General features: G+C 38.4%; 2 protein-coding genes across 7 annotated transcripts in view; one reads left to right on the top strand and one right to left on the bottom strand.

Moving 5' to 3' along the window:
* Positions 1-20411, top strand: part of TARBP1 (tRNA guanosine 2 -O-methyltransferase TARBP1) — a 39808-nt gene extending 19397 nt beyond the window's left edge. Inside the window, exons 15-30 of the mRNA XM_034428317.3 lie at positions 2139-2329; positions 2730-2979; positions 3068-3256; positions 5400-5596; positions 5831-5902; positions 7413-7533; positions 9371-9481; positions 10791-10940; positions 11185-11271; positions 11954-12150; positions 13397-13478; positions 14400-14571; positions 14791-14982; positions 15580-15704; positions 18976-19112; positions 20087-20411. Of these exons, the coding sequence (XP_034284208.2) occupies positions 2139-2329; positions 2730-2979; positions 3068-3256; positions 5400-5596; positions 5831-5902; positions 7413-7533; positions 9371-9481; positions 10791-10940; positions 11185-11271; positions 11954-12150; positions 13397-13478; positions 14400-14571; positions 14791-14982; positions 15580-15704; positions 18976-19112; positions 20087-20261 (2448 nt within the window). The 3' untranslated portion in view covers positions 20262-20411. The remainder of the gene's footprint in view (positions 1-2138; positions 2330-2729; positions 2980-3067; positions 3257-5399; positions 5597-5830; positions 5903-7412; positions 7534-9370; positions 9482-10790; positions 10941-11184; positions 11272-11953; positions 12151-13396; positions 13479-14399; positions 14572-14790; positions 14983-15579; positions 15705-18975; positions 19113-20086) is intronic.
* Positions 20412-21107: 696 nt separating this feature from the next.
* On the bottom strand, positions 21108-26292 carry COA6 (cytochrome c oxidase assembly factor 6). Of its 6 annotated transcripts, none has more exons than XM_034428319.3 (4): positions 26175-26292; positions 25745-25827; positions 23324-23478; positions 21108-21469 (listed from the first exon to the last, which is right to left on the bottom strand). In XM_034428319.3, exons 3-4 carry the CDS (start codon positions 23465-23467, stop codon positions 21374-21376), a joined length of 240 nt encoding a protein of 79 aa, XP_034284210.2. In that variant the 5' UTR covers positions 23468-23478; positions 25745-25827; positions 26175-26292; the 3' UTR covers positions 21108-21373. The 6 variants fall into 6 exon arrangements, with proteins under 6 accessions (XP_034284210.2, XP_034284211.2, XP_087739081.1 ...); XM_034428320.2 differs by having other exon boundaries at positions 26069-26198; XM_087882955.1 differs by lacking the exons at positions 25745-25827; positions 26175-26292 and adding exons at positions 25891-25942; positions 26069-26164.
* Between the last annotated feature and the right edge of the window lie 471 nt (positions 26293-26763).

The following is a 26763-nucleotide window of genomic DNA, read 5'->3' as shown; positions in this document are numbered from 1 at the left end:
CGCCAGAACCATGGCTCTGACGGTCCCAGCTCTGACGGTCGATCCCAGCTCTGACGAGCGTTGGGACTAGCAGCTGAGGTAAGCAAGCTGGAGGGGGAAAACTTTTTATCTTTTACATGGCTCTGGCCATCCCAGCTGAGTTGCAGGGAACTCAGCTGGGATCTCCAGAAACCATGTAAAAGGAAAAAAGTTTTTTCCCTTTTACTCTGACGATCCAAGCTCTGACGATTCCAGCTGAGTTCCCTGCAACTCAGCTGGGATGGCCAGAGCCATGTAAAAGATAAAAAGTTTTCCCCCTCCAGCTTGCTTACCTCAGCTGCTAGTCCCAACGCTTGCCTTGCTTCGCTTGCCTGAATCTATTCCATCAGCAACTAACTCCCTGCCTGCAATCAAGCAAGCAGAGAGTTGTGGACTTCAACTCCCAGAATTGCTCAGCCAGCAAAACAAAGCTGGCTGAGGAATTCTGGGAGTTGAAGTCTACAAGTCTTAAAGTTGCCAAGGTTAGAGACCCCTGTTCTATTGGGTAAGTTTTTTTCCCCTTTGGGAGCTTTAAAAAAAATAGTCAATTGGGTTTTTTTTAGTTGTTCTTTTTTAGACCTAGCCATTTAAAGTTTAGGAAGTTTTAAATTTAGCTTTCATATAAAAATAAAAATAAAATAAAATAAAATAATATTTGTGCAGCTTTCTGAGATTTAGTGTGTTTCTGTAGTGTTTCACTCTAACTACACAAACACACAAAATCTCACAAAGCTGTATGTGGAATTTTGTGTGTGTAAAGTGTGAAAGTTGGTTTTTTGGACTTTTTGTGGCTGTGTGAGGTTCCTGCTTGTTGCAGGGGCCATTTTGGGACTAGCACAGCTGCTTTTACATTGTGGGTGAGCCAGTTGTGTTGTGTTGTGTGTGTTTAGAGTGTGAAAGTTTTTTGGGGGGCTTTTTGTGGCTGTGTGAGGTTCCTGCTTGTTGCAGGGGCCATTTTGGGACTAGCACAGCTGCTTTTACATTGTGGGTGAGCCAGTTGTGTTGTGTTCTGTGTGTTTAGAGTGTGAAAGTTTTTTGGGGGGGCTTTTTGTGGCTGTGTGAGGTTCCTGCTTGTTGCAGGGGCCATTTTGGGTCTAGCACAGCTGCTTTTACATTGTAGGTGAGCCAGTTGATGTTTTTTAATTTTTATTTGGTGTGCATTGGAAGAGGGGTAGTCTTATATGGCGAGTATAGCCCAAACCCTATATTTTAACAGGAAAAGTTGGGGGTCGTCTTATACGCCCAGTCGTCTTATACACCAGAAAATACAGTAGTTTAGTATCTGCCCCAATGTCAGATAATAAACCCTACACAAAATTTGCTAACTAGAAAAAAGTTTGCTTCAACTTAGTAGGCTCACCTCTCCCCCCCCCCACCCCATGCCTCCCATCCCTGCATACAGAGCCCGTATATTAACTCTTAGAAAACCCCAGCAACGGCTGTTCTTCAATAAGACTGTCGGAATCAGCTAGTTGCTGTACTTAGTATACATGGTGAATATATTGTCAAAATAAGCACAGGTATTTTCTCAGGCTGAAGCTTTATAAAAATGTTAAACTCAATTAAATACTCTGTTAAACAATTGCAGATCAATATTGGGTCAGAAGCATTAAAATAGTGAAAATAATACTGTACCATAAATTAAGCAATTCTCCTGTGTTTTCACTTACTGCATGGGAGATGCGGTGCTCATCTCTGTTTCTAAGCCAAAGAGCTAGCGCTGTCCGAAGACATCTCCGTGGTCATGTGGCCAGTATGACTCGATGCCAAAGGCACACGGAGCGCTGTTACCTTTCCACCAAAGTGATCCCTATTTTTTCTACTTGCATTTTTTTCGTGCTTTCAAACTGCTAGATTGGCAGAAGCTGGGACAAGTAATGGGAGCTCACTCCATTATGCAGCACTAGGGATTAGAACCGCTGAACTGCCGACCTGATCGACAAGCTCAGCGTCTTAGCCACTGAGCCACTGCGTCCCCAAGGAAATGTTACCTCTGTTCAAATTAGTACATTTGTTACTATGTTCAAATTAGGACATATTCCCTATGTTCAAATTAGGACATACTTTACAGTTTTTTAAAAACAACAACACAACCAGACTATTGTATTTCCACCTTTTAGGACATAAAACTTGAAGAACAGATTCAGAAGGTAGTAAGTTTGGCAGCATTAAGGGTTGTTTGTGAAATTATGGATCAGAAGCCAGACCTTCAACTTCAGTTTCTACCAGCTGTTGACTCCCTTAAAACGGCTATTTTCAGCACCCAACTTAACCATGTATTAAAGAAGCCTAACAACATGGAACAAAATAGGTACATATATTGCTCAAAATTTTTTTTCTACTGAAATATTTTACTATTACATTAGTAATACTCTACCTTTTAATGTCTACCTTAAAAATCAAAATATTTTATAGATGTTTTTATGACTTTCTAATTATTGGTGTCTAGCTATTCTTCCTTTTAGGGCTTAATTAAAACCTGAGAAAACTTATGTAAATGTATTTTCTTCTAAATATAGGTTTGGCAGGTTGCGCTAATACAGAAATTGCCATTTCTGTTTCTTTTACTTTTAATATATCTTGTTATTATTTATTTATTTATTTATTTTATAAATAAATAATATTTATATAATTATTTAATTTATATAATAATACATAATAATTTATATATTACTAAAATTTACATTATAATCTGATTTTTCTTTTTACAGTTCAGTTGAAGAAACAGCATCTCATGAAGGATGGGGGAAAATTGTAGCACGTTACATACATGATCAGTGGGTTTGTCTTCATTTTGTTCTCAACAATTATCAAAATCTTTCCAAGGACAAACATTTAGAACATTTTTATGATGTTCAGGACTACAAAAGAATGTTACAGTCTGCGCTAGAAGCAATAATGGTTCTTCCTTCTGACCATGTTTTACCAGTTTTTCACTGCATGAAAATATTTGTTTCCAAGGTAAATCCTACAAAACAATGCGGGATTTTATTATGTATTTTAAATTTGGTCTTGTCTTGAACTAAATGTAATTTCTGTTTGCCTTTAGCTTATGGAATCTTCTGAATCTCTATGCATAGAAGCTTTTGAAATGTCATGGAAAATAATATTTTCTCTTAGCAACACACAACTGATATTTTGGCCTAATTTAAAAGCTTTTATTCAACTTGTGTTTGATCCTGAAATTCTTGTTACCGCAGCCAAGTTCAAAAGTGAAGCATACCTACAGATAAAAGAGGTGAAATATTTAAAACTGCTGTTGTATCTTGTATATTTTTAATTACTGAATTCAGATGAACCTATATAGACTAAAATTGAAACATGGAAGCACCTTTTTGCTTCTTTTTCCTGAGCTTTAGGAAGCCTGTGATTCACCAGGTAATAGGTACCAGTTTCATATCAAGCCAAGATACTGAACAACAGATGTTCAGTATCTCACCCCCTCATCCCCATATTTCACAGACATTGAATGTAACAATATACATTTATTTAATCATATAATTTTAAACAAGGCATTTTTAATGCAAGTAAGCACTGAAACAATAAAATCCAAACTAAAAATATCCAGATATTCCAACAGCAGAAAATAGCTAAAAATGGTTAATTCCAAACTGCAAGAATTTATAGAGAGCTCACTTTCATTTGGAATATAAAAAGTGTCGTAAGAATTGATTATTTATTAATTGTTTATGCTGCCCATAAAAAAGTGAAAAGTGACTCTGGGCAGCTGAATCAAGCTTCTTGATTAAAAATTAGTTCTGCAGTGAGGCTACAACTACAGAAAAGTTATGAATTTATTCCAGTTATGCTGCTCTAGGTACAGGTAGTCCTTAACTTATAGCCACAATTGAGACTGGAATCTTGATTGCTGGTTGTTAAGTGAGATGCCCATATGACTGCTTCACTCAATGACTGCAGTCACAACATTCCTGGTTGCAGTCAATAAGCAATCTCCTGGGTTATTAAGTAGAAAGAGCCAAAAAGCTGCCTGCTGAAGATTTCAGCTCTACGGGAGGAGCTGCAAGAACAGAGCTGAAGTCTTTAAAATGAAAAAATTCCCGTCTCCCTCCAACCTTCTCTGCTTGCAACTTTCCTTGCTGGCTTCTCAATTGATTTTCTGGGGAAGCCAACAGAGAAGATTGCAGATTGTATCACATGATTGTGGGGTGCTTGCAACCAGTTGTAAATGCAAGTCAGTGACCAAGCACCCAAAATGCAATGAAGGAGGGGTGGGGGAGGGGGAGGCAGCTTGATGTTTTATGGTCCCTGGAAGTGCTTTATGGGATGTAAAGCACTCTCTGAGGCCATTGTAACTTTGAACTGTCAGTAAACAATCAGTTGTAAGTTGAGGACTAACTATATCCTACTTCAACTAGTATAATACTTCCCTGAAATCTCCATTTAAAGTTGCATCAAGTTTACATAAAATATATATCCCTGGGCTGAATTTGACCTTAGGAAACATTTTTAAATGTTGAAAACACTTGTACATATCGAATTCTTTACTTTGAAATAACTCCTATATTCCTTCTTCAGTTTGTGTTTTATATTCTTTAGTGAAAAGGTACTAATCCAAGTTTGGCTAGTTAATGAAAGTTTACAGTTAATGATTTATGCTGAGAATATTTATATTTCCTCTCTTGAAAGAGAGAATTCGTCCATGATAGCTAGAGAAGTTACTTATTGAAATTGTCAAAAAATTAAGAGTGTAGGAAGAAAATATAACTCAAATGGTATCAAGTAAAATTTAATTTCTTAACTTAATCTGCTATAATAGAACTCAGTTATTATATAACCATGAAAAGAAAGCTTCCTTATTTTAAGAAGGTCTTAAAATAATGCTTTTTGGGAAATCATTCAATGTCAGCCAAGCAGATTTCCATTCAAATAATTGAACTTCTCTTCCACCTTTTAATTCAACTTTTACAGATGTGCACTAGACAAGGGATCCCTAACCCCTGGGCCGCAGCCCACTACACTACCGGGCCATGACCTATTCGTAACCGGGCTGCGCGAGTGGCAGGCTGGCTCACATGCACGCCTGCGCAGCTCAACTTGTGCCAGAAGTGGGCTGGCATATGTACACACATGCATGCAACTCAACTTGCACAAGTTGAGTTGCACACATGCGCATATCCTCTGCCCGCTGCTCATGCGACCCTGTTCCCCTCCCCCCCCCTCCACCGGGCTGCCTAGCCACAAAGGTTGGGAACTGCTGCACTAGAGGTTACCCAACACCAGGGAACTAGTTTAGAGGAGGTCTGGATAACTACAAGAGGGAAGGAGAATCCTCCTGTTTGACGATTTCATATCTACATGAAATACAATTTATGTGTTTTATTTTGTTCTACAGTCAATTACGTTTTCCTCCCTTCTCTCAGATTATATTTCAAATGATTGAACTTTCATCTACAAAGACTGGAATCTTTAATGTTCTAGTAAGCCATTGCTGTCAATCTTGGCTGTTTCCTCCTGGTGAAATAACTACCGTGGAAAATGCCTTTTCAAATGCTGGCAACTACATTGAACTCCTTATTGAGGCTTGTTTGTTTGGAACTATTTTCAGGCGTGATCAAAGGTAAAAACCAGAGCAAAATAAAAACCACACTATGCATGCTTGTTTCTCACTGTCTTTATGCTGTCACACACTCAGCAAACTCCTGCCATTCTCGGGAATAAAATATCCTAACACGTTGTATTTGTTTTGCTGTGAAGTTATGATGATTGATAGCATAATCAATAATAAATTATTAAGTTAACACTATTTTAATTTCCCTTTTGTGTTTATTTTTAAATGTAAATTAATTTCAAGACTCGTTCAGGAGGTGTACGCTTTTGTTGAAAATCTTGGAGATAAATGTGCAGCAAATGTTGTTACAGAAAGGTCAGTATCAACTTGTTTTATAGTAGTTTATATTAATTTTAGATATATATGTGTGTGTGTGTGTGTGTAGGTCTTTGGTTATTCGGGTTTTGGAAGTGTCTTGGCGACGTTTCGACGAAGTCCCATTCGTCATCATCAGGCTGGTGTCTTCGGCTTCGTGCTTCTAGGAGCATGAAGCCAAAGACACCAGCCTGAAGATGACGAATGGGACTTTGTCGAAACATCGCCAAGACACTTCCAATTTTACGTGGGAGAAAACCCGAATAACCAAAGACCTACATACAAACACCTGCGAAAACCTCAGAATATATATGTGTGTGTGTGTGTGTGTACAGTTAATATCTCGGGTTTCTTCCCATGTAATTGTAAACATATCCTTAAAAGGGATATGTTTTATATATATATATATATATATATATCCTTAAAAGGGAGATATATATATATATATATATATATATATATATATATATATATATATATATATATATATATATATATATAGTATTTTCACAGAGTACAATTTGATATCACCTCTTTCGCAATAATTCTTTGCTCACATTTAATTTTAATATGGGGTTCTAATTGATTAAACGTAAGCCCAATATTGTACATTTGTGAAACTGATGTAGCACATTCTGTTAATAAGTCCATTTACTGAAAATTCTAAATTCAGACAACTATGGTATGAAAGTTAAATATGTTTAATTCTAGACTGCTAAGAGCTCACCATGAAAAGTGTGAGGCAGTTATAATTGCTGTCTAGCTTTTTGAACACTAACTTCAGTATCAAAAAAGCTGCTCGGTCATTTCCATGAATTCTAAGGTCTCCTTACAGAACTAAAGAGACTTCACAGGGAAAAAGTAGTCAAAATCAAAATATGTAGATATGCTGGATTCCTTTGAATTCAGCTAAGATAGATTTGATAGGATCAAGGTTTTAGATCTTGACTTTATAACTTGGTTAATCATGGATGGAATGCTGAACTAAGCAGATTTTTTTAGTTTTGTCTTGCCTAAAAAGGATATTGAAATTTATTCATTGGCATCTTTTGTTTCAATCTGAGTATGGAGACAGTCTGTCTTTTTTGTTTTCATAAAGAAATATAATTAACTGGTATTAAAAATAGTTAATGTTTAAAAGAATACCAGTCATGTATAAAATGCTTCAAACTTTTGTTTGTACTATGAGTATTTTATCCTATTTTCCCCACAACAACCACCTTTTGAGGTGGGATGGTCTGAGAGAGAGAGACTGGCTCAAAGTCACTCAGCTGGTTTTCATGGCTAAGGCAGAACTTAAACTCAGTCCCACTTTGTAGCCTGGAGCCTCAACTACTAGACCAAACCGGCTCTCCATAAATACATGGGAATGAAGGGAATGTGTTTTCATGAGATCTTAGTAAACCATATGTAAATGTGTATGTGGTTGCTGAATAAGTTTAAATGTATAAGACTAATTCAGAAAATATAAAAGTTAATTCTGATATATAATTACCATAATATATTACAGTAAGAACAGAGATGACCATTATGTGCGAGTTTGTGCTATCAAATTTATCTGCTTGCTGGATGAATCAAACAAGCAGCACAAGAAATTTATAGGAGATTTTGTCATGAAACTACTTGATAAAGTAAGAATATGCTTATAGTGCTCTCTCTATAAAAACAGTTGTATGAACAGGAATGTTATTGAATTGCCATTTCCCTAATTGCCAATCAGATATCACCTTTGGGTGATCTTTCCTTGATTCCCAGCCATTTTGCATAGTTCCTCCTCTTCAGAAAGAAGAGTTTGGCCCTGCATGACTGCAGAATCGGGAGGAAGGTAGAACCTCTGTAAGATGAGTAGCATCTTGGTTTGGCAGAGACACAATAAGGATCCCCCTTGATGGGGGAGTTGTTTCTCAGATACTACTAGGAGAGGGTCTGTCATGAAACATGGCTATGGAAACTAGTATTAGAAAGCCTCCCTGTGATTTTTAGCAGAAGAGGAAATTCAGTCCCAGTCTACAGTCTTCTGCTTCCTTAGCCACCCTATGTTCATCATCATGCCCTACCAGTGGGCCTCATCCTTTGACTCCAAGCTGGCAGCCTCAACCTGCCTTTGTTCCATATTCGGCCAATTATTCCTCTTCGTTGCCTTTGGTTTTCTGATATTTAGAGAAGGTACTCACTGATTTCCCACAAAGTCTGCTGGGATGCCTCATCCCAGTGTTCCTGGGAGGAATGAGCAAGAGTATATATTACCAGCAAGAGCATTCAATGCCTGAAGGTCATCCTAATCACCTAGTTAAAGCAAGCAGGCGCCTCTATTGGGCAGCAGTGATATAGGAAGATGCCAGGGGCAGATGATCACTTTAGCAAAGTCATCAGTTCATATTGGATGGGAGAAAGCAACGGTATACCGTTCCCTATTTTTAACCAAAAAAACCATATGGCTATAAAATATAAAATGATTGACAATATAGTGCTGGATGTTAAGTCCTCAGGTCGGATGACATCGTAGTCCATAGATCAAGTTGCCAGTGTTGGGAAACAGTGATCTAGAAGAGCTGCTATCCCACTTTTTTATGCAGCTAAAGCAGCAAGTTATGTTTAGTTTTGCCAGGAAAATCGGTGAGCAAACCTTAAAAAAGGGTGAAGATAGGAAGCTAGGTAGTGGATCATCTGCTGTATCTAAAGCCGTGATGGTGAACCTATGGCATGCGTGCCAGAGGTGGCACGCAGCGCACTCTCTGATGGCACGTGAGCCGTTGCCCCAGTTCAGTTCCGCTGTGCGTGCCTCCCACTGGCCAGCTGATCTTCGGGTCTCTGCTGCGCATGCGTGGGTGTGTGTGTGGGGGCTGCATATGCATGTGTGGGGGATTGGATCATGCGCAGGGCCCGCACGTGCATTGCATTTTGGAGGTTTGGGCAGGTGCACTTTGGGCACTCAGTCTGGAAAAGGTTAGCCATCACTGGTCTAAAACCTGCTATTGACCACAATGGGAATCTTTTTCTTTTCCTTTATTTCTCCTCCTTGACCTCATTGGAAAAGAGAATGGGAGCATGAGCCCTTAATCTTGCCTTGCTCTGTCTTTAGAGCACTTCATATTGGCTCTTATGAAGACGGAAAGAACAACAACACTGGGGCAACTTTGTGTTTGCGGGCACATATTTACATGTGCACATGCACACACAGCCAGTTTGGGGATTATTGCATGGTAATTCCTGCCTAGTAGTCTATCTGATGTGGGGTTTTGTCCAAAATAACTTTTGGTAAAGCAAAGCTTCAGAAAAAGAAGTCACCTCCCATAGCACGTTTTATACTTTGCATGCTGTTTTAATAACATCATAAAATAAAGGACAATTTTAACTTTTGTTGTTAACTACTTCAGTCAATTCCTTTCATACAAGAGTACGTGAGATGTTTTATAGCATTTGTTGTTTAACTGAAATTAGAAGTATTCATATTTATATTCTTTGCAGGGTGAATTAATGTCCAAATCAAAAGTCCGCTATTATGTGAACTCCTTACAACATAGAATTGAAAATCGCCTGTGGCAGACATTGCTAGTTCTGTTTCCAAAACTTGATGAGGTATGGCTCACTTCGAACCTGCGGTTATTAAAATAGTGTTACCATTTATACCATGGATATATAGTACTATAAGTATCTAAGACTGTTCAGTGATTTCTTCTGAGGATAAATGCATGTTGTGCCTATTATTTCATAAATAGTTATGTTGCCATGAAATTGAGGTCATGGGATCTTCCAATCAATTGTCTAATCCTACTTGTAGAACTCTTCCCTTCCTCATATTGTACACTTGAAGGTGATCATAATCTTCAACTGTTTTATTGATTTGCATTAATTTGTTAGACTTATATCCCACCTTTCATCCTGGATCTCAAAGTAGGATACATAGCATTCCCTCCTCCAGTTTTTCCCTGCAATAACCCTGCAGGGTAAATTGGAATGAGATAATGACTAGCACAAAATCACCCAGTGTGTTTCCATGGTTGAGGGTAGATTTGAATCAGGGTTTCCTTGGCCATAATACAACAATATAACCACCCCAGAGTGAGTTCTGGCTTACTCATTTTGTTTTAAAATGTATTAGGCCTTTCTATATTTCATTGTGATTTGTCTTCTGATTATTGGCTGCGTTATAATGTACAATAATGACCTACCTGTTCTATTCAGTTCAAAGTTGCGTTCTCATATGTAACAATTTTGCTTTAATGGAGGGAAGGCCAAATGCACCTTGCCCAAATTTCAAGCCTCTGCAGAAATGGCTGCTAGTTTGTAATTTTTGATAAGATAGGATCATAATGATTAAAGGCATGAGAAATGATATGACAATTTCACTCAGTTGAATTTACCTTTTGACTTAGCAGTTTGGAATACTGTTTTGTTCAATAGAAACAACAAAAAATGTATGATCCTCTGCTTAGAATGATAGTGATCTTTTGTGGAGAAGAAACTTACATTTAGATTGTATAATTATAGTGGATATAGTGCAAGATACTGCTAGAAAAATATCACTTTTTAAATGTATGTGTCATCTAGGGAGAAAGAAAATACCGAGGAAAGCTGCTGTACATGGGGAAAACCATATAATACGTTGGTTACGATATTGACTAGGCATAAGGAGATCCTGGTTCTAGATGAGCCAACATAGTTCAACAGACTTCACATGGTGGTGGTTATCAGAAAATTAGTAGAAGGCAATGCTTGGGACATAATTTTATCTGTTTATTTATTTGTCACATTTACACATCTATCCATCTCACATAGTGACATTAATCTTAAACTCCTGAAAGAAAAGCAGGGTATCAATTTAATAAATAAAATGTGATGAAGTTATCTAAATTAGAACTGATTTGGTTCCTGATATTTTATTTAGGATCTTTTATCAAGAATTGTTGACAGGATTTTTCAAGCTGGACATAATAATAATCAAGCATCAGTAAAGTATTTAATAGAGTGGAATATAATTCTGATTTTACACAAGTTTCCTCATTATCTTCAAAAATTCTGGAATTGCTTTAATTATGTAAGTAGCTACGTATTAAGGTATGAGTGAAGTACAAATAAAGAAGGGATTGTTTTTATAAAAATTGCATTCAAGGTTGTTAGAAAATATACTCCATTGATTTATTATTATTGAAAATATATGCTACATCAGAATAACAGTAGTTAGGATTCAATATTAGGAAATTAAGAATGATTCTTATTAGGCTCAACATATTTTTACAAATTGAGAAATAATTGAGATTAATACAGGATTTATTTTTCAGGATGAAGATCAATTTAAAACTAGCATTTGCACATTTTTAGCAGTCCTGTCACATTTTGACATAATTCTCCAGAATACAGCTGAAAAAGTAAGTGCTTTTGTTTGACATTTAAAAAGTTGGTTATAGAAAATAAATCCTGTTATCTGCTCTTGATATCATCCAGATGAGACTATTATTGTACATTTATATCAAGTTTCCCTTGAACATCTTTAAACCCATCAAAGATCTGTTTGGCCTCAATATCTAATCTAGTATCCTGTTTCTTTCAGGGATCAAATAACATAGGAAATCTCCCTGTGTCAGTCAGTAAGTTTGATAAACAACTGGTATAGAGACAGCATAGGGCCATCATAGATAGCACCAGGACAACCAAATCCTTTACTAATTTGTATAATTAATTTAATTTATAAAGCTTTAAAGCTCTAATTCATTGCCTCTTAATACATCTATTATATCTGTGCTGATGTAAACAAATTATTTCCTTTGGCCAATAAATAGAAAACATGATATATATTAAATGATATGAAGCATTTAACTTTGTTGTGTGAATCCAACATTTAATGGGGTTTTTCTCCCCTCCTCCCCAGACATTATTGTATATCCTAGTACCACAAGTACTTAGGATTTTTAAAGAGAATATTAATGTATTCAATCTTTACAGGGCTAGTTCATCTAGATTCATGGCAGTTTATATGAATTTTATTTTTTTGTATCTTCCTACTTTGCTGAGTAGAGTCAAAGATTAAAGTACGATTCTCTCTCTCTCTAGATATCAGCCTTGAAGAAAGCGCTAATTGTTGTCCTACAGTGGTGCTTCCATCACAATTTTAGTATTCGGCTTTATGCTTTGATTGCACTTAAAAAAATTTGGGGAATGTGCAAAGCATCACATGTGAACGATTTTGATACTTTAACTTCAGTTATTGAATGTAGTCTAAATCAAGTGGAACTCATGCATGGCACAGGGTTAGTAGTGCATGTTTTAATTTAAAATATGGCTCTATTTGTTGTCATGAAATGGTAAAAAGACTTCTTAGTTGATTCCTAGATAGGTTTGAGGAGCAATTTGGTATTACTTTAATGATAATCTCTTGTCTCAAAGACATCCAAAGAAATTACAGTGCAATCATAAACAAGATTTAGAATTAAATCCCATAGGGGGCACTGTATCTCAACTCTGAGGAATTATATTTACCTTATATCTGCCTTTGGATTTTGAATTCCTTAGGATGCTCTCAGTCCTTAAATATGTTATGTATCATCTTTTGTGACCTTCTGACAAGCGAAGTCAATGGGGAAGCCAAATTCACTTAACAGTCATGCTACTAACTTAATAACTGCAGTGATTCATTTAATGACTATGGCAAAATTAACTTAACAACTGTCTTGCTTATCAATAGAAATTTTGCGTTCAATTGTGATCATAAGTCTACCTGTACCCATAATGGAATTGATATCATAACAGAGAATTGAGCCACAGTGACCCCAATATAATGATTAATTCTTGTGCATTTGTACCAAAATTATTTTTTACAGACCTATTCTTTATTGTACCTACCGGTGACAAACTACATGCTGTTTTCTAAACTTTTAAATACTGTAAACATTTACATATTGTCAATTACATTTTATATCATTGTGGGACTGTGATTAACAATCAAAAATTATTCCACATAATTGATACCATAAGAAACTAAACTTAATCCATCAGTCTATCAATCTACTTTTAAACAGGAATGGTCTATATCAGTGATGGCTAACCTTTTTGCCGTCACATGCCAAAAGCAGGCAGAGTGGGGGGGATTGCACGCGCGTGTGCCCACACCCATAATTCAATGTGCCCCGTTCCCCCACGCATGCATGTGTGACCCTCCCACTCTCCCCCCGCTTTTGGCACGTGATGGCACGGTAGGCCCATTTTTTTGCCCTCCCCAGGCTCCAGAGGCTTTCTAGGAGCCTGGGAAGAGCAAAAACAGCCTTCCCCCCAAAAACAGCCCGTTTCCTGACTTCTGGTGGGCCCGGAAGGCCTGAAAATCAGCTGGCCAGCGCACACATGTGTGCTGGACTGAGGTAGGGCAATGCTCGCGTGTCCACAGATATGGCTCCGTTTGCCACCTGTGGCACCCTTGCCATAAGTTTGCCATCATGGGTCTATATAGAATGTTTCCTGTTACATCACATCTTAATGCCTTTTTTTAAAAATCATCTGCAGGAATGCTAAGAAGAATTGGCAGCGCATCCAGAAACATTTTTTCTTTGAATATTTTCATCCACTTAAGGATTACTGTCTTGAAGTAAGGACAGAATTCAGCATTTTAAAATATTTTTTTTGCCTATGTTTGTATCTGCTTTACCAAGAAATAGTGTTGTAAGACTTTTCAATATACTTCAATATATAGCTTTAAATAATCCCATAATGCCATAAAGCACAGCAGATTTGGTAGGATTCCTTACATGGATTAATGGATTCCTTAATCCATTAATCCATTATTTATTGAGTAATCATATTAAATAAATATTCAAATTAGATGAAACATTTTAATCTATTTCATCAAAATCATATTTTAAATTAACTCATATTTTTCAAATTTGGCAACTTTAAGATGTATAAATTTCAAATCCCCATCATATTGGTTTGGGAGTTCTTGAAGTCCACACGTTAAACTTGTCAAGTTTGCTATGGGCAAAAAATGGGACTAATTCTGTTTAAGCCTTTGTAAACTATTTAGAAGAAAAAATAGAACACAGATAAGATTTTTTAAAATCTAAAAGTAAACAAGCACAATATTATTTGGTATAAAAAATCTGCAGCTATTAATAGAAAAGTAAATGTTTATATCTATTATATATGATGCCATATTTTTTACTGAATAAGCCATTGTGTGCTGCTTCAATTCAAGCTGATTTGTGTTATTTTTATAAAAACATCAAAACTTTGTTCCACCTATATGCTTATTTTGCAGAATAAGCAAAAGCCACCTAAGCCATCCATATTTAAAAATAAGAAAACTTTCATCTTAAGGTTAAATGTGCCTACCTGCCTTTAAAACCAATTGGAATTCAAGCATATTTAATCATCAGTTTGACAGAAGCTGATCTTTCCATAGATATAGAATATACAGCTACTTGGAAGCAAGACAAGCATCATTGGTTGTCTTTTGCTGAAAATGTTACATTGAAGTGGAAGTTGATACTTCAAAATATTATTTTTTTAGACAATATTTTACACGCTGCCACGCCTTTCAGAAACTCCTGAAGAGGAATGGATCTCTCTCTCTAAATTTACGGCATTCAAAGATATTCCATTGAGTTCAACATTTCCATCCTGCCATTCTCAAACTACACTTCTTGACCTTAAGCCAAATGACTGGACTCAGCAAGATATCGGTAATAATAGTGATCATCAGAAGCTAAACAGCATTAGGAAATAATTTGTGCTGGTCGAATAGTTATACATATTTTATAAAGACTCTAAAATATATTTATGATATTTAAGAGCATAATTACTGAGCGTGCAGACTATATTTGTCCTAAGTACTTAAGTCCTAGAATGCTGAGATTCTTAAATAGATTATTTCATTTAGCTAATTACATAATTTCTCTCAGGACTGAATTTAGCTGAGCCCAATAATGAAAGGCGGTGGATGAATGTTCAGAAAAAAATTATCCCTTGCAAAGCCAGTGCTCCTGATTTGGATCTGGAGCTTATATTTCAAGATCGTGCCACTAAACTTGGAAAATCAAACAGGAAATTGATTGTAGTTGCTTCACTCATTGATAAACCCACCAATTTAGGAGGTAAACATTTACTCATTTTAAACTACTTATAGGTTTTGATTTGTTTTTACATTGCATGCCTTATATTTACAAAGTAACAAACCTAGTTTAGCCTAGAAAACAAATTGAGGATTTAAAAAACAGGAAATGGGTTCTTATAGTTTAATTTTCAAACTGTTTACACAAGAGAGATTTTTCCCTTAATTGTGTTAATATAGTGTAATATAATTAGTATATTAGGCTATTTTAAGGAATAGTTGTCCTATGCAATGTGCATCTTTTATTTTAAAGGTTAGGCTTAAAGGTTATTATCTTTATTTTATTTATTTATTGTGCCGTCAAGTCAGTTGATTCCTGGCAACTGCCTGGACAAACTTTGTAGTTTTTTTGGCAACATTGTTGCCTTCTTTGTAGAGCTGAGAGAGAATGATTAGCCAGACTAAGTAGGATTAGAACTCATGGCCTCCCAGTTTCTAGCCCGATGCTTTACGCACCACACCACACAGACTCTCACTGCATGTTTGCAGCCTCAGTTTGAATCTCCTTCCCTGGTACTTATGTGCACCATTCAGTTGAGGAAATCAATTCCGTATCAAAAGAGCTCTGTTTTATTTGTAGGTTTGTGTCGAACGTGTGAAATCTTCGGTGTTTCTGCTTTAACAGTTAGCAACCTCCATTATATAAACGACAAACAATTCCAGCATCTCAGCGTGTCTGCTGAACAATGGCTTTCTGTTATTGAAGTGAGTAAAGTAAACCTTCCCTGTTCTGTCACAGACATGCAAGTAAATTGGTATACAATCTCTTCCTGGTTTTCATGTAATTGCATCAAGTTGGACACTATAAATTGATCTGCATTAATTTTATGGCGTTTTTATATTAGTTGCAAAATTTAAAGGGACAGTCCAACTTCAGCATTATTATCTCTTTGATTTCAGTAGAATTATAATTGTGGGTTTTTCATATATAGTCAATTCTAGCAGACAAGGGGAGGAAAGAGTGAGCCTCACTTTGGGGCTTTGTATGGGCAGCTCTTGAATCAGACACCGAATTAACTAATATACTTAGTTACTGGTGAAATGCTGTGAATGGCACCAAGCTGAGGACTTGTTTACCATTCTTGAACTAGGGCAGCATTTTGATCCGTCCAATCAAAATGAAAAAGCTTCCGTCTACATAGTATTATGTAGTATTATGCCCTGCCACGTGGCAGCGGCCTTGCCTGAACTACTCAACGTTATAGCCGCGGTGGCGATTGATACCCCTAGACTTATGGTCATGGGGGACTTCAACCTGCCATCCGTCGGTGAGGCGTCTGAGGTGGCTCAGGAGTTCATGGCTTCCATGACGGCCATGGACCTGACCCAGTTAGTTCATGGCCCTACTCACACGGGGGGAAACACGCTGGACCTGGTTTTTGTCTCTGGTCAGTGGCTGAGTGGTCTCGAGATAGGGGATATAGCGATCGAGCCCTTGTCATGGTCAGATCACTCCCTCCTTCGCTTTGACCTTCGAACTGCCACACCCCGCCGCAGGGAGGCGGAACCGATGAGGTGGTTCCGCCCCAGGCGCCCGATGGACCCGGATAGGTTCCAGACGGAGCTTGGGCCATTTCCTGAGGCTCTGGCACACGGCTCGACTGAAGACCTAGTGGCTGTCTGGGATAGGGCGGCCGCTGGAGCTTTGGACCGGGTCGTGCCTTTGCGGCCTCTGACCCGGCGTCGATCTCACCTGGCTCCCTGGTTCACCGAGGAGCTGAGGGAGATGAAACGCCGGAAAAGACGCCTGGAGAGCAGTTGGAGGGCCAGCCGTTCTGAATCTGACCGAACACTGGTAAGGTCTCATATTAAGACCTACCTGGTGGCAATAAAAGCGGCAAAGTGTAACTATTTTTCCGCTCTTATTGCGTCATCAGATAATCGCCCGGCCGCCCTGTTTAGGGTGACCCGCTCCCTGCTCCACCAGGAAGCGCGGGAGGACCCCTTGGAGGATAGAGCCGAGGACTTTGTACAATATCTGTATGACAAAATCGCTCAGATTCGGGAAAATTTGGACTCTGACTGGATAGATTCGGGAGGGAGGATGGAGGCAAGTCTTGAGAATATTATCTGGGAAGAGTTTGATTCTGTGACTCTGGAAAACGTGGACAAGATACTGGGCAGACTAAGCGCGGCCACATGTTTATTGGACCCGTGTCCCTCCTGGCTGGTGCTGGCCTCTCGGGAGGTTACACGAGGCTGGCTCCAGGGGATTATAAATGCTTCCTTGAGAGAGGGTGTCTTCCCTGCTGCCTTGAAGGAGGCGGTGGTGAGGCCTCTCCTCAAGAAGCCTTCTCTGGACCCAGCAGTGTTGGCTAATTACCGTCCAGTCTCCAACCTTCGCTTCATTGCGAAGGTTGTTGAGAGTGTGGTAGCGCGACAGCTTCCTCAGTACTTGGATGAATCGGCTTATCTAGATCCGTTCCAGTCGGGCTTCAGGCCTGGATACAGCACGGAAACGGCATTGGTCGCATTGGTAGATGATCTCTGGAGGGCCCAGGACAGGGGTTGCTCCTCTATCCTGGTCCTATTAGACCTCTCAGCAGCTTTTGATACCATCGACCATGGTATCATGCTGCACCGGTTGGAAGAGTTAGGGGTGGGAGGCACCGTGTTGCGGTGGTTCTCCTCCTTTCTATCTGATCGGTCGCAGTCTGTGTTGACGGGGGCAGAGGTCGACCCCGAGACCCCTTGTATGTGGGGTGCCACAGGGGTCGGTTCTCTCACCCCTTCTGTTCAACATTTATGTGAAGCCGCTGGGTGAGATCATCCGTGGTTTTGGGGTGAAGTATCATCAGTATGCTGATGATACTCAGCTATACATCTCCACCCCGGACCACCCCAATGATGCCCTTAAAGTGATGTCCCAGTGCCTGGAGGCTGTACGGATCTGGATGGGGAGGAACAGACTCAGGCTCAACCCATCCAAGACCGAGTGGCTGTGGTTTCCGACGTCCCGATATAGTCAATTGGTGCCATCACTGACTATTGGGGATGAGTCATTGCCCCCCACGGAGAGGGTTCGCAACTTAGGCGTCCTCTTGGACTCACGGCTGTCTTTAGAAGAACACTTGACAGCTGTGGCCGGGAGGTCTTTTTATCAGGTTCGCCTGATTCGCCAGTTGCGTCCCTTTCTGGATCGGGACTCGTTAAAAACGGTCACTCATGCCCTCGTCACTTCACGCCTGGACTACTGTAATGCTCTCTACATGGGGCTCCCCTTGAAGAGCACCCGGAGGCTCCAGCTGGTCCAGAATGCGGCCGCGCGGGTAGTTATGGGAGCAGCATGGCGCTCCCATGTGGCTCCCCTCCTGCGCGAGCTGCACTGGCTCCCTGTGGTCTTCCGGGTGCGCTTCAAGGTCTTAGTTACCACCTTTAGAGCACTCCATGGCTTAGGACCGGGGTACTTACGAGACCGCCTTCTGCCACCAATAGCCTCTCACCGCCCAGTACGCTCCCATAGAGAGGGGCTTCTCAGGGTGCCGTCAGCCAAACAATGTCGACTGGCGGCCCCCAGGGGGAGAGCCTTTTCTGTGAGGGCACCCACCATCTGGAACGAGCTCCCCCCAGAGATACAGAAGATTCCGGATCTGTGCACTTTCCGCCGTGCCCTCAAAACATTCCTGTTTCAGCAGGCCGGCCTGGCCTAACTTTCCCTTTATATTGCTTTTTGATTTTATTTTAAACTGGGATGTCTTGAATTATCTAGGACCAGAATGTTTAGTATATTTTAATTGGTTTTTTTTATTATTATTATTATTAACGTTTGTATTACATGTATTTTTATCGTTCGCTGTTCACCGCCCTGAGTCCCTTAGGAATAGGGCGGTATATAAATTTAATAAATAAATAAATAAATAAATAAATTAGCCAGGATAGATCTGTTCAGTCAGAACATGCTATACCTTGCTTAGTGGGCTAATGTAAAGTACACACTTCCAAACCCTAATACTAATCTTTTTTCAAAAATTTACAGGTAAAGCCATTTCAGCTTATTGAATATTTGGAACAGAAGAAAATTGAAGGCTATTCTATAATAGGGGTGGAGCAAACAGCCAAAAGTTGCAATTTAATGGAATATTTCTTTCCAGAGAAATCCCTGTTATTATTGGGGTAACAAAAAATCTAATTCTAATAAAATTTTCAAATGTATTTTGGGTAGAGAATACTGACAACAATTCAGAAAATAAAAAGAAATAGTTTTGCCTGTGCACTGCAGAACCTTTCCTTAGAGAGCTACATTCCCTAGTGATTTATCTGTTAGGCAGCCACATACTGATAGTAGGTAGGTTGAAAATTGTACTATCTCTGCAGTACAAGTATGCACCAAAGACAAATTCCTTGTGTGTCCAATCACACGGCCAATAAAGAATTCTATTCTGTTCTGTTCTGTTCTGTTGTTCTGTTCTATTCTATTCTATTCTATTCTATTCTATTCTATTCTATTCTATTCTATTCTATTATTTTATTCTATTCTATTCTATTCTGATAAAATGCAGGAGAATAAAACTGGGCCACTTATATTTGGTGGATACTTGATTGTACCTAGCAGAAGTTCTAAAAAAAAGAGTTTTGAGTCCAAATCACATTATTCTCAGTGATAGTTCACAAATTGCTACAGTAATTGCTATCCATACTAAAGTACAAAAGACTGCTTTGTTAGTATTTATTGATTTTTTGTCCATGGCCTGGACCTCCAATAAAAAGTCCAATAGTATTTTGGAGTAGGAGGGTAGAAATGAAAATATATAAATCTGGTTATTGATCTTTCTAGCTCAATATTATCAGCAATTTTGACTGATGACTCTGATTCTGGGTTTATTATTTATTAGTTAATTTGGTTTAAAATGGGATTTTGTTGTACACGTTTTTAACTTGTGTTCGCCACCCTGAGTCCTTCTGGAGAAGGGCGGCATATAAATACATGAAATAAATAAATAAATTTTACTGTATTCAAGGGAGATACGGTTTTAGAAAAACTGGCATTTGAACTTGATTTTTTTTCTACATGTGAAGCCTGTGTTCTGCCATTGAGCAGTCTTCCATTTCTGCTAATGTAATGCATTTTTTGTTTCTTTTTAAATCAGAAATGAACATGAGGGAATCCCAGCAAATGTAATTCAGCACCTGGACACTTGTGTAGAAATTCCTCAGCAAGGAGTTATTCGTTCACTTAATGTACATGTAAGTGGTGCTCTGCTCATTTGGGAATATACAAGACAGCAGATGGCCAAGGAAAAAGAACAAAGACAAAATGTTTAATTTTTGTTGAAGCTGATAACTCGATGGTGCTATAAATTCCCTGAAATGACGATAGCTACAATTTAATTATGTATTTTGTATATCTTCATTTTAAACAAAATTAATGTTAATTTTTAAAACCATGAGAGTATTAAAATTGTTTTTAATGCAGTTTTCGGTGCTAGTGAATTCTGATTATATTGCTGTAAACACTACTTCTTGATAGTTCTGAAAGTGGTGGTAAATAATTACTAATTTGCAACACAATTGGGTGCAGTGTAATTTCTGCAACTCCACAGAGCTGTCAAAAAATGAATAGAGCAACCTCTATGCTGTGCTGGACTATACAACTTTACTCCATGCTGGACTATATAAATTTACTCCATTAACTTTTTCCATTATGCAGAAAATCTATTTGTATGGTCACTAATGAATCAAAAATGGACATTATCAAGATGCTGCACACAGCAATATAGCAACTCGCCATTTGACAATTCTAGTGTCTTTCTTGTTGCACTTGGTCATGACCGTGCAGTTTTCTGGCACTGGTTTTGGAGATATTTTTCTCAACATATACTCAAGTATTTTTGGTGTTTTCCAAATCCAGCATTAACTCAAACTGATCAGTTTCTAAAAACTGTATATATGTCTACAAATTTTAATTCAACATATTAAACAAAGTGATTTCCCATACATCTGGATCAACCAAAATGAAATATTTAAGGGTGTTACTGTTGATAATTTAAAAAAATTATTCAAGATGTAATTTATACAACGGACCACTGAAATACACTAGACATTACTTTACCGGTACATTGGGAAAAACTTTTGGAAGAGAGTATTTGCAGTGAAAACATGATACAAGGATTTGAATTTATACAGTTCATTTATTTTGATTTTATTGATGATGTAGTCTTTTAGTGGTGAAAGGTAAGCATATTTTCCTAAGTGCCTCTTCTCTCCAATAAGCATTTCAAATAACAAGCTGGAGCTTTCAGGCCAGGATGAGATTTATAAACAACAACAAGTCTTAAAATTTATAGGACATTGCTGGTGCCAACATTTATGTTCTTCAATTATGCTGTTTTTTTGCAACTTCCCTCGTGTACAGTATTGTAAAAGTTCTCTAGTTGCTATGACTTCTCTGTTTTCTCTGAAGGCAGAAATTGTCCTGATTCCATTTGTGCCTTATATTGTAAATAATCTCTTCTTTTATTAAAGTATTTAACCTGTTTTGAATAAAATCACTTGGTTAGCAAGTCAACCAGCTCAGTAAAAGTCTAAAGTAATAAAAGTACAAAAAATATTACACCCATCATGACATTTTAGATTTAATTTAATGCCACTATTATTGATCTATCTTCAAAAACTAATGTTCAATCAATTTTATACACATATTTTTTTAGAAAAATAATATGGAACTACATACTTCTTTCTTTTGTTACATATATTGGGGGAAAAAGCCATATCATTGTGCATGAAACTTATGGAGTGAACAGGTCTGCAACCTAGGAAGACATTGTTGCTTTAATGTTTTAAAGAAAGGTACTTCCTACATGTAGCTCCTAGGTGTTGCAGAGCAAGGTTTGCACAATTCTTGTAGCTATGTAGAAAGTAGTTAGCTTAGTAATGATTTATGCATTGGCTACAAATTACAAGTGGTTCCTCTATTTCAAATTACAGGCAGATGGTTTTGAAATAAGATTTTGTGTTAATTATAAGAAGCCTTCCCATGGGAAAATGCTTTTAATTCTTTTTTAAAAAGCATGATACAATGGGAAATTGAAGGCTGGACACTAAGGCAGGGATGGGCAATGGTGGCTCTTTTACAACCGGTGGACTTCAACTCCCAGAATTCCTGAGACAACTTGGCTGTCTCAGGAATTCTGGGACTTAAAGTCCACCGGTTGTAAAAGAGCCACAACTGCCCACCCCTGCACTAGGGGAAAACAGAAGGAACTAAAGATTATACTTAAATGAGAAGAACACTTAAATTCAATTTACAAATACAGAATGAAGCAAAATATTTTAATATTGGCCACATCAAAGAGAAATTTTGAATAATGGACCCAAAAGTTACTTTTAGGAGTGCCTGCATCTATAGACCATGTTTAAGAGACATTATGGAAGATGAATAAGTTTCACCTGTGAAGACAGACTAATCTGACAGTGGAGTTAAAAATAATAGGCTACAAAAATAATATTGGAAAAGATGCTACACTGGACATACAAAAGAAATTGGCTAATGTCTTAATAATTAAAAGGGCTGTATGAATAACAAACCAAGAAATTCTTCTGGATAATTTTCTTATATTGGATTTACAAAAAGAGGCTTGTTAATACCTTTAAGAATTTTATGAGAAGGAGCCAATGAAGCTCTAGGATATTACTTTAAGGGACTAAAGAGCAAATTTGTTAAAAGAAAAATGAAGTAATAAAAATGTGGTTTATTTGTGGAGGTTAAAAAAAAGATACGTTATCCTTAATGGACTTCTGCTGATGTGAAATTTCAAGACTTTTAAGGATTTGTTTATAGATAAGAGATGGCATATGAGAAGAACCTTTTTTTTTTACTATATTTACTATAGTATATTTCATTTTTTTCTATTTTTCTTTTCTGCACCTTCTATTTCCCTCCCCTCCACTACAATTGTAATTTTTAATATTTATTGAAAAAATGCACTTGACAAATGCATAAAAAGCCATCTTCCTGGAGCAAAATAAACAAAACATGTTCCCAAAATTCTAATTAAGCATGTGCCAACAAATATGACTAGAGAACTCTTCACTGTATCTGGACTCTGAACATGTGAAACCCAAGCTAAGGATCTCTGTACTGCAAATTCTCTTTTTGAGACATCAGGAAAGTCCTTGTTTATGTCCATTACAGAGGTGGGGAACAGGAGGCAATACTAGTCATATTTTCTGGGCAGCCACTCAAGCCCAGGAAAAGTATGCAACTTCTAAAGAGCTGCTGATAGGTACAGCCTACTTCAGATCCAAATGATGCAAATCTCCACTCTTGATAAAGAAATATCATGTCCGGTATGTGTGTATAAAAATGAATAAAAATAGTTACTTACCCACTGCTGTGGGCATAAATTTTCAAAAGAGCATCTCAATTTGTCACATTTTGATGTATCTTTCGTATTGTCATCTAAGCATTTCCAATAAAAATCTCGGGCATCCCAGCAGGCTTTCCTTTCTTTCATTGATGGTGCTGACATTTCTGAAACTCCTAAAAAAAGAATTAAAGATGAAATAATCCTTAATTTTTGTTGCTGTTGTTGTAATTCTCTTAAATTACAATCTACAAAAACCTTGGAAGCTAGTCTTCAATTCTAGGTGTGCTTATTTCAAATATGTACCTGAATGTTGTAAAAGTCTTCCGCAAGTCAGGGTGTTCTTATAGTTTACTTACCTCTGAAGATGCAAAGTTTTTCAGCCAAAGATGGAAAAAAGATTATTATAAAGCTAACCTAGCATTAACTCTGGCCCATTTTTTCTTCAAGGAGCAAAAGAGCTAACCCTGGCCCATTTTATTTTCTTAACAACTGTCAAGCACCAGGGAAATCGGGAGATCCAGGCAGTTCAAATGGGTATTAAAATTTATTGCAAGCTTAAACTCTCTACAAGAATCTAAACTACTAACAATCAAAGCAACTTGGCGGTAGATAAAGGAATTCAAGATGGGCTGGACTTCGATTTCTTGTGGGCACAAAGGGACTGATGATGTGTTTGACCCCTCTCTCTGTCTCAACCTGCTATACAATACTATAGTAGTAATTTGCCAAACAGTTTCGAACCTGAGCCTCCGGAGTTTTAATCCAATAATTCTAACCATCATACCACTTTGGTTCTGATCAAAATCATAATCTATAGGTTAGTATAAGGCTAAATAACAGTGAACATAAAGAAATGATGCATGAATAAGCATATGACATTAGGTGGTCATTTCATGCGGTGGGGGGGGGAGACATGGTAAACGTACACATTATACCTCATCTTTCCTAAAATGGCTTTTACAACTCACTGAATCACTATCACTCACTATACTCCAAGTATACATGAAAATAATGAGAATCTTTCAGAAGGAAACCATGTAATTATGTCAGCTATAGTGACAGGAAAAAAGATGTGTTTCTCCATATAAAGAGATTAAACTCTGAAAAAGTAAATACATAACTTGTGGGGAAAATTTGAGGGTGTCAATCATATACTTGCATTCAATTGGACTTGAATAGATATCAATGGGGCAGCATTTAAATTTTACTTGACAAAGAAGGCATGTGTTCACAGATGGAACAGGAAAGTTAATCTAATGCCATAAGTCTGTCGTCTAAATGGGGCTATTAACAGAATTTTAAAAATTGATACAAGCCCATTTGAAAATTCTTACACATACATTTCAACAGAAAAAGGCCCATAGTACCTATGTGGTGCATATGGGCACTGTGGTCTAAACTCGGAAGTACCTGGAATACTACCTTGTACACCTCTGATATATTCAAAGCACAGCAACAAATGGACTATTGCTACTTCAAATGCCATCAGTCCATCCCAGATATGGGTCACCTGAGAGCCTTTAATCATTTTCTATATTTCACATTTTCTCCAGGTGAGAGTTTTGCATTTACCACTGAGTCTCAAGCTATTCCACTGCCATGTCCAATTTGTGTTAGATCATTACAACTCATTTAAAACACACTATTTGGTTATTAATTCCGGAGCCAAACTTGCGTGCTGTGGTTCAACGAACCGAAAATAACAGCAGTACAGATAGTCCTCAACTTACAACAGTTCATTTAGTGACCGTTCAAAGTTACAATGCCACAAAAAAAGTGACTGACTTGTTTTTCAGTTACCTTTGCAGCATCCCCATGATCATGTGATCAAAATTCAGATGCTCTGCAACTGGTTCATACTTATGACCGTTGCGGTGTCCCAAGGTCATACCACCTTCTGTCAAGCAAAGTGAATGGGGGAAGCCAGATTCACTTAACAATCCGGTTACTAACTTACCAACTGCAGTGATTTGCTTAACAACCTTGGCAAGAGCCTGGTGGCGCAGCAGACTAAACTACTGTTAAAAGTAGCATTTAGCTGCCAGCTGCCTGCAATTACTGTGAGTTCAATTCTCACCAGGCTCAAGGTTGATTCAGCCTTCCATCCTTTCAAAGTAGGTAAAATGAGGACCCGGTTTGTCCTCATAAACTGACTTTGTATAAAATAGAACACCGCTTAGGGGGCTCAAAAAAGCCCTACTAAGCAGGTATATACAAAAGTATGAAAGCTATTGCTTAATGCAATGTAAGCCGCCCCTGAGTCTCCGGAGAAGGGCGGCATATAAATCAAACTAATAAATAATAAATAAATAAGAGAAGTTGTAGAATGGGGCAAAACTCACTTAACAAATGTCTCTTAACAAATGTTGGACTCTATTGTGGTTGTAAATCGAGGACTATTTGTAATCACTACACAAACACAGAGAGACACACAAATACCCCTTTGATTCTGGTAGGCTTTGTACTCGAAGAGCTACTTCTCCTTAGCTCTCTGCTTCTGTTTCCCTGGAAATGCGATCTATCTGCAAAGGAAGAGAGGAAGGCGGGACCGTCCCGTGAAAGGTCTCGAAGCGCCAACTACTTACCACCTGCGGTTGCACCGGGACGTGAAGCCGGTTACAAACAACTCCTTCGCCACTATCAGAAAAAGCAGCCAAGTAATGGGAGCACGCCTCCCCCCCCCCGCTCTCCGCCACAAAGCCAAAAGCTGGCCGTGGGAAATAAGGTGCACGTCCCCTGCACAGGGTTCAAAAGAAAAAGCACCTTTGAGGCGAGCGCCAATGCAATCACGCTCCCCGTACAAAAGTGGGCTGGCTGCAGCCCGCTCGCCCTTCCGACGCTCTCCTTCGCAGGTCCTGTTAATACTTACCTCGCGCACTTCCGGAACAGCTACATCCCCGGATGTTCGTCTCTATCAGACGTCTTCAAACTTGGCCGCTTTAAGACTTGTGGACTTCAACTCCCAGAATTCTCCAGCCAGCTATCCCAGAATTCTGGGAGTTGAAGTCCACAAGTCTTAAAGCTGCCAAGTTTGAGGACCCCTGGTCTCTATCAACCACACCGGAAGTGGATATGCTATTCGTTCAACCGGCAGGCTGTGTAAAGAGCCTGGGGGAGGAACGTACGGGGGTTACCTAGCACGCATGCGCACTTGGCCCGAGCGACTTTTAGCTAGGAAATTGCCAGGCTCCCGTTCCCTTTTGTACAGGTAGGAAGGCAGAAAGTTTCCGTTGGGAAGTCTATAAAGATTCTCAGTCATTCAGGTCGTGGTTGTCCCAGAGTTGCTTTTTCAGGAAGAAACTGGACTTTCTTAAAAGTTTTTTTTTTCTTTCGAAGACGTTTCGCTTCTCATCCAAGAAGCTTCTTCAGCTCTGAAAGGACATTGGGGGAATGGAAGGATGCCTGCTATTCCTTGCAGCTGTCTGCAAGGAATGTAAATCCTTCCATTCCCCACTATC

Source organism: Pantherophis guttatus, chromosome 1 (assembly GCF_059756535.1).
Source record: "Pantherophis guttatus breed Tessera chromosome 1, ASM5975653v1, whole genome shotgun sequence".
Classification (NCBI taxonomy): domain Eukaryota; kingdom Metazoa; phylum Chordata; class Lepidosauria; order Squamata; family Colubridae; genus Pantherophis; species Pantherophis guttatus.
The sequence above is the reverse complement of the archived record's forward strand: the minus strand, read 5'-3'. Positions and strand labels throughout refer to the sequence as shown.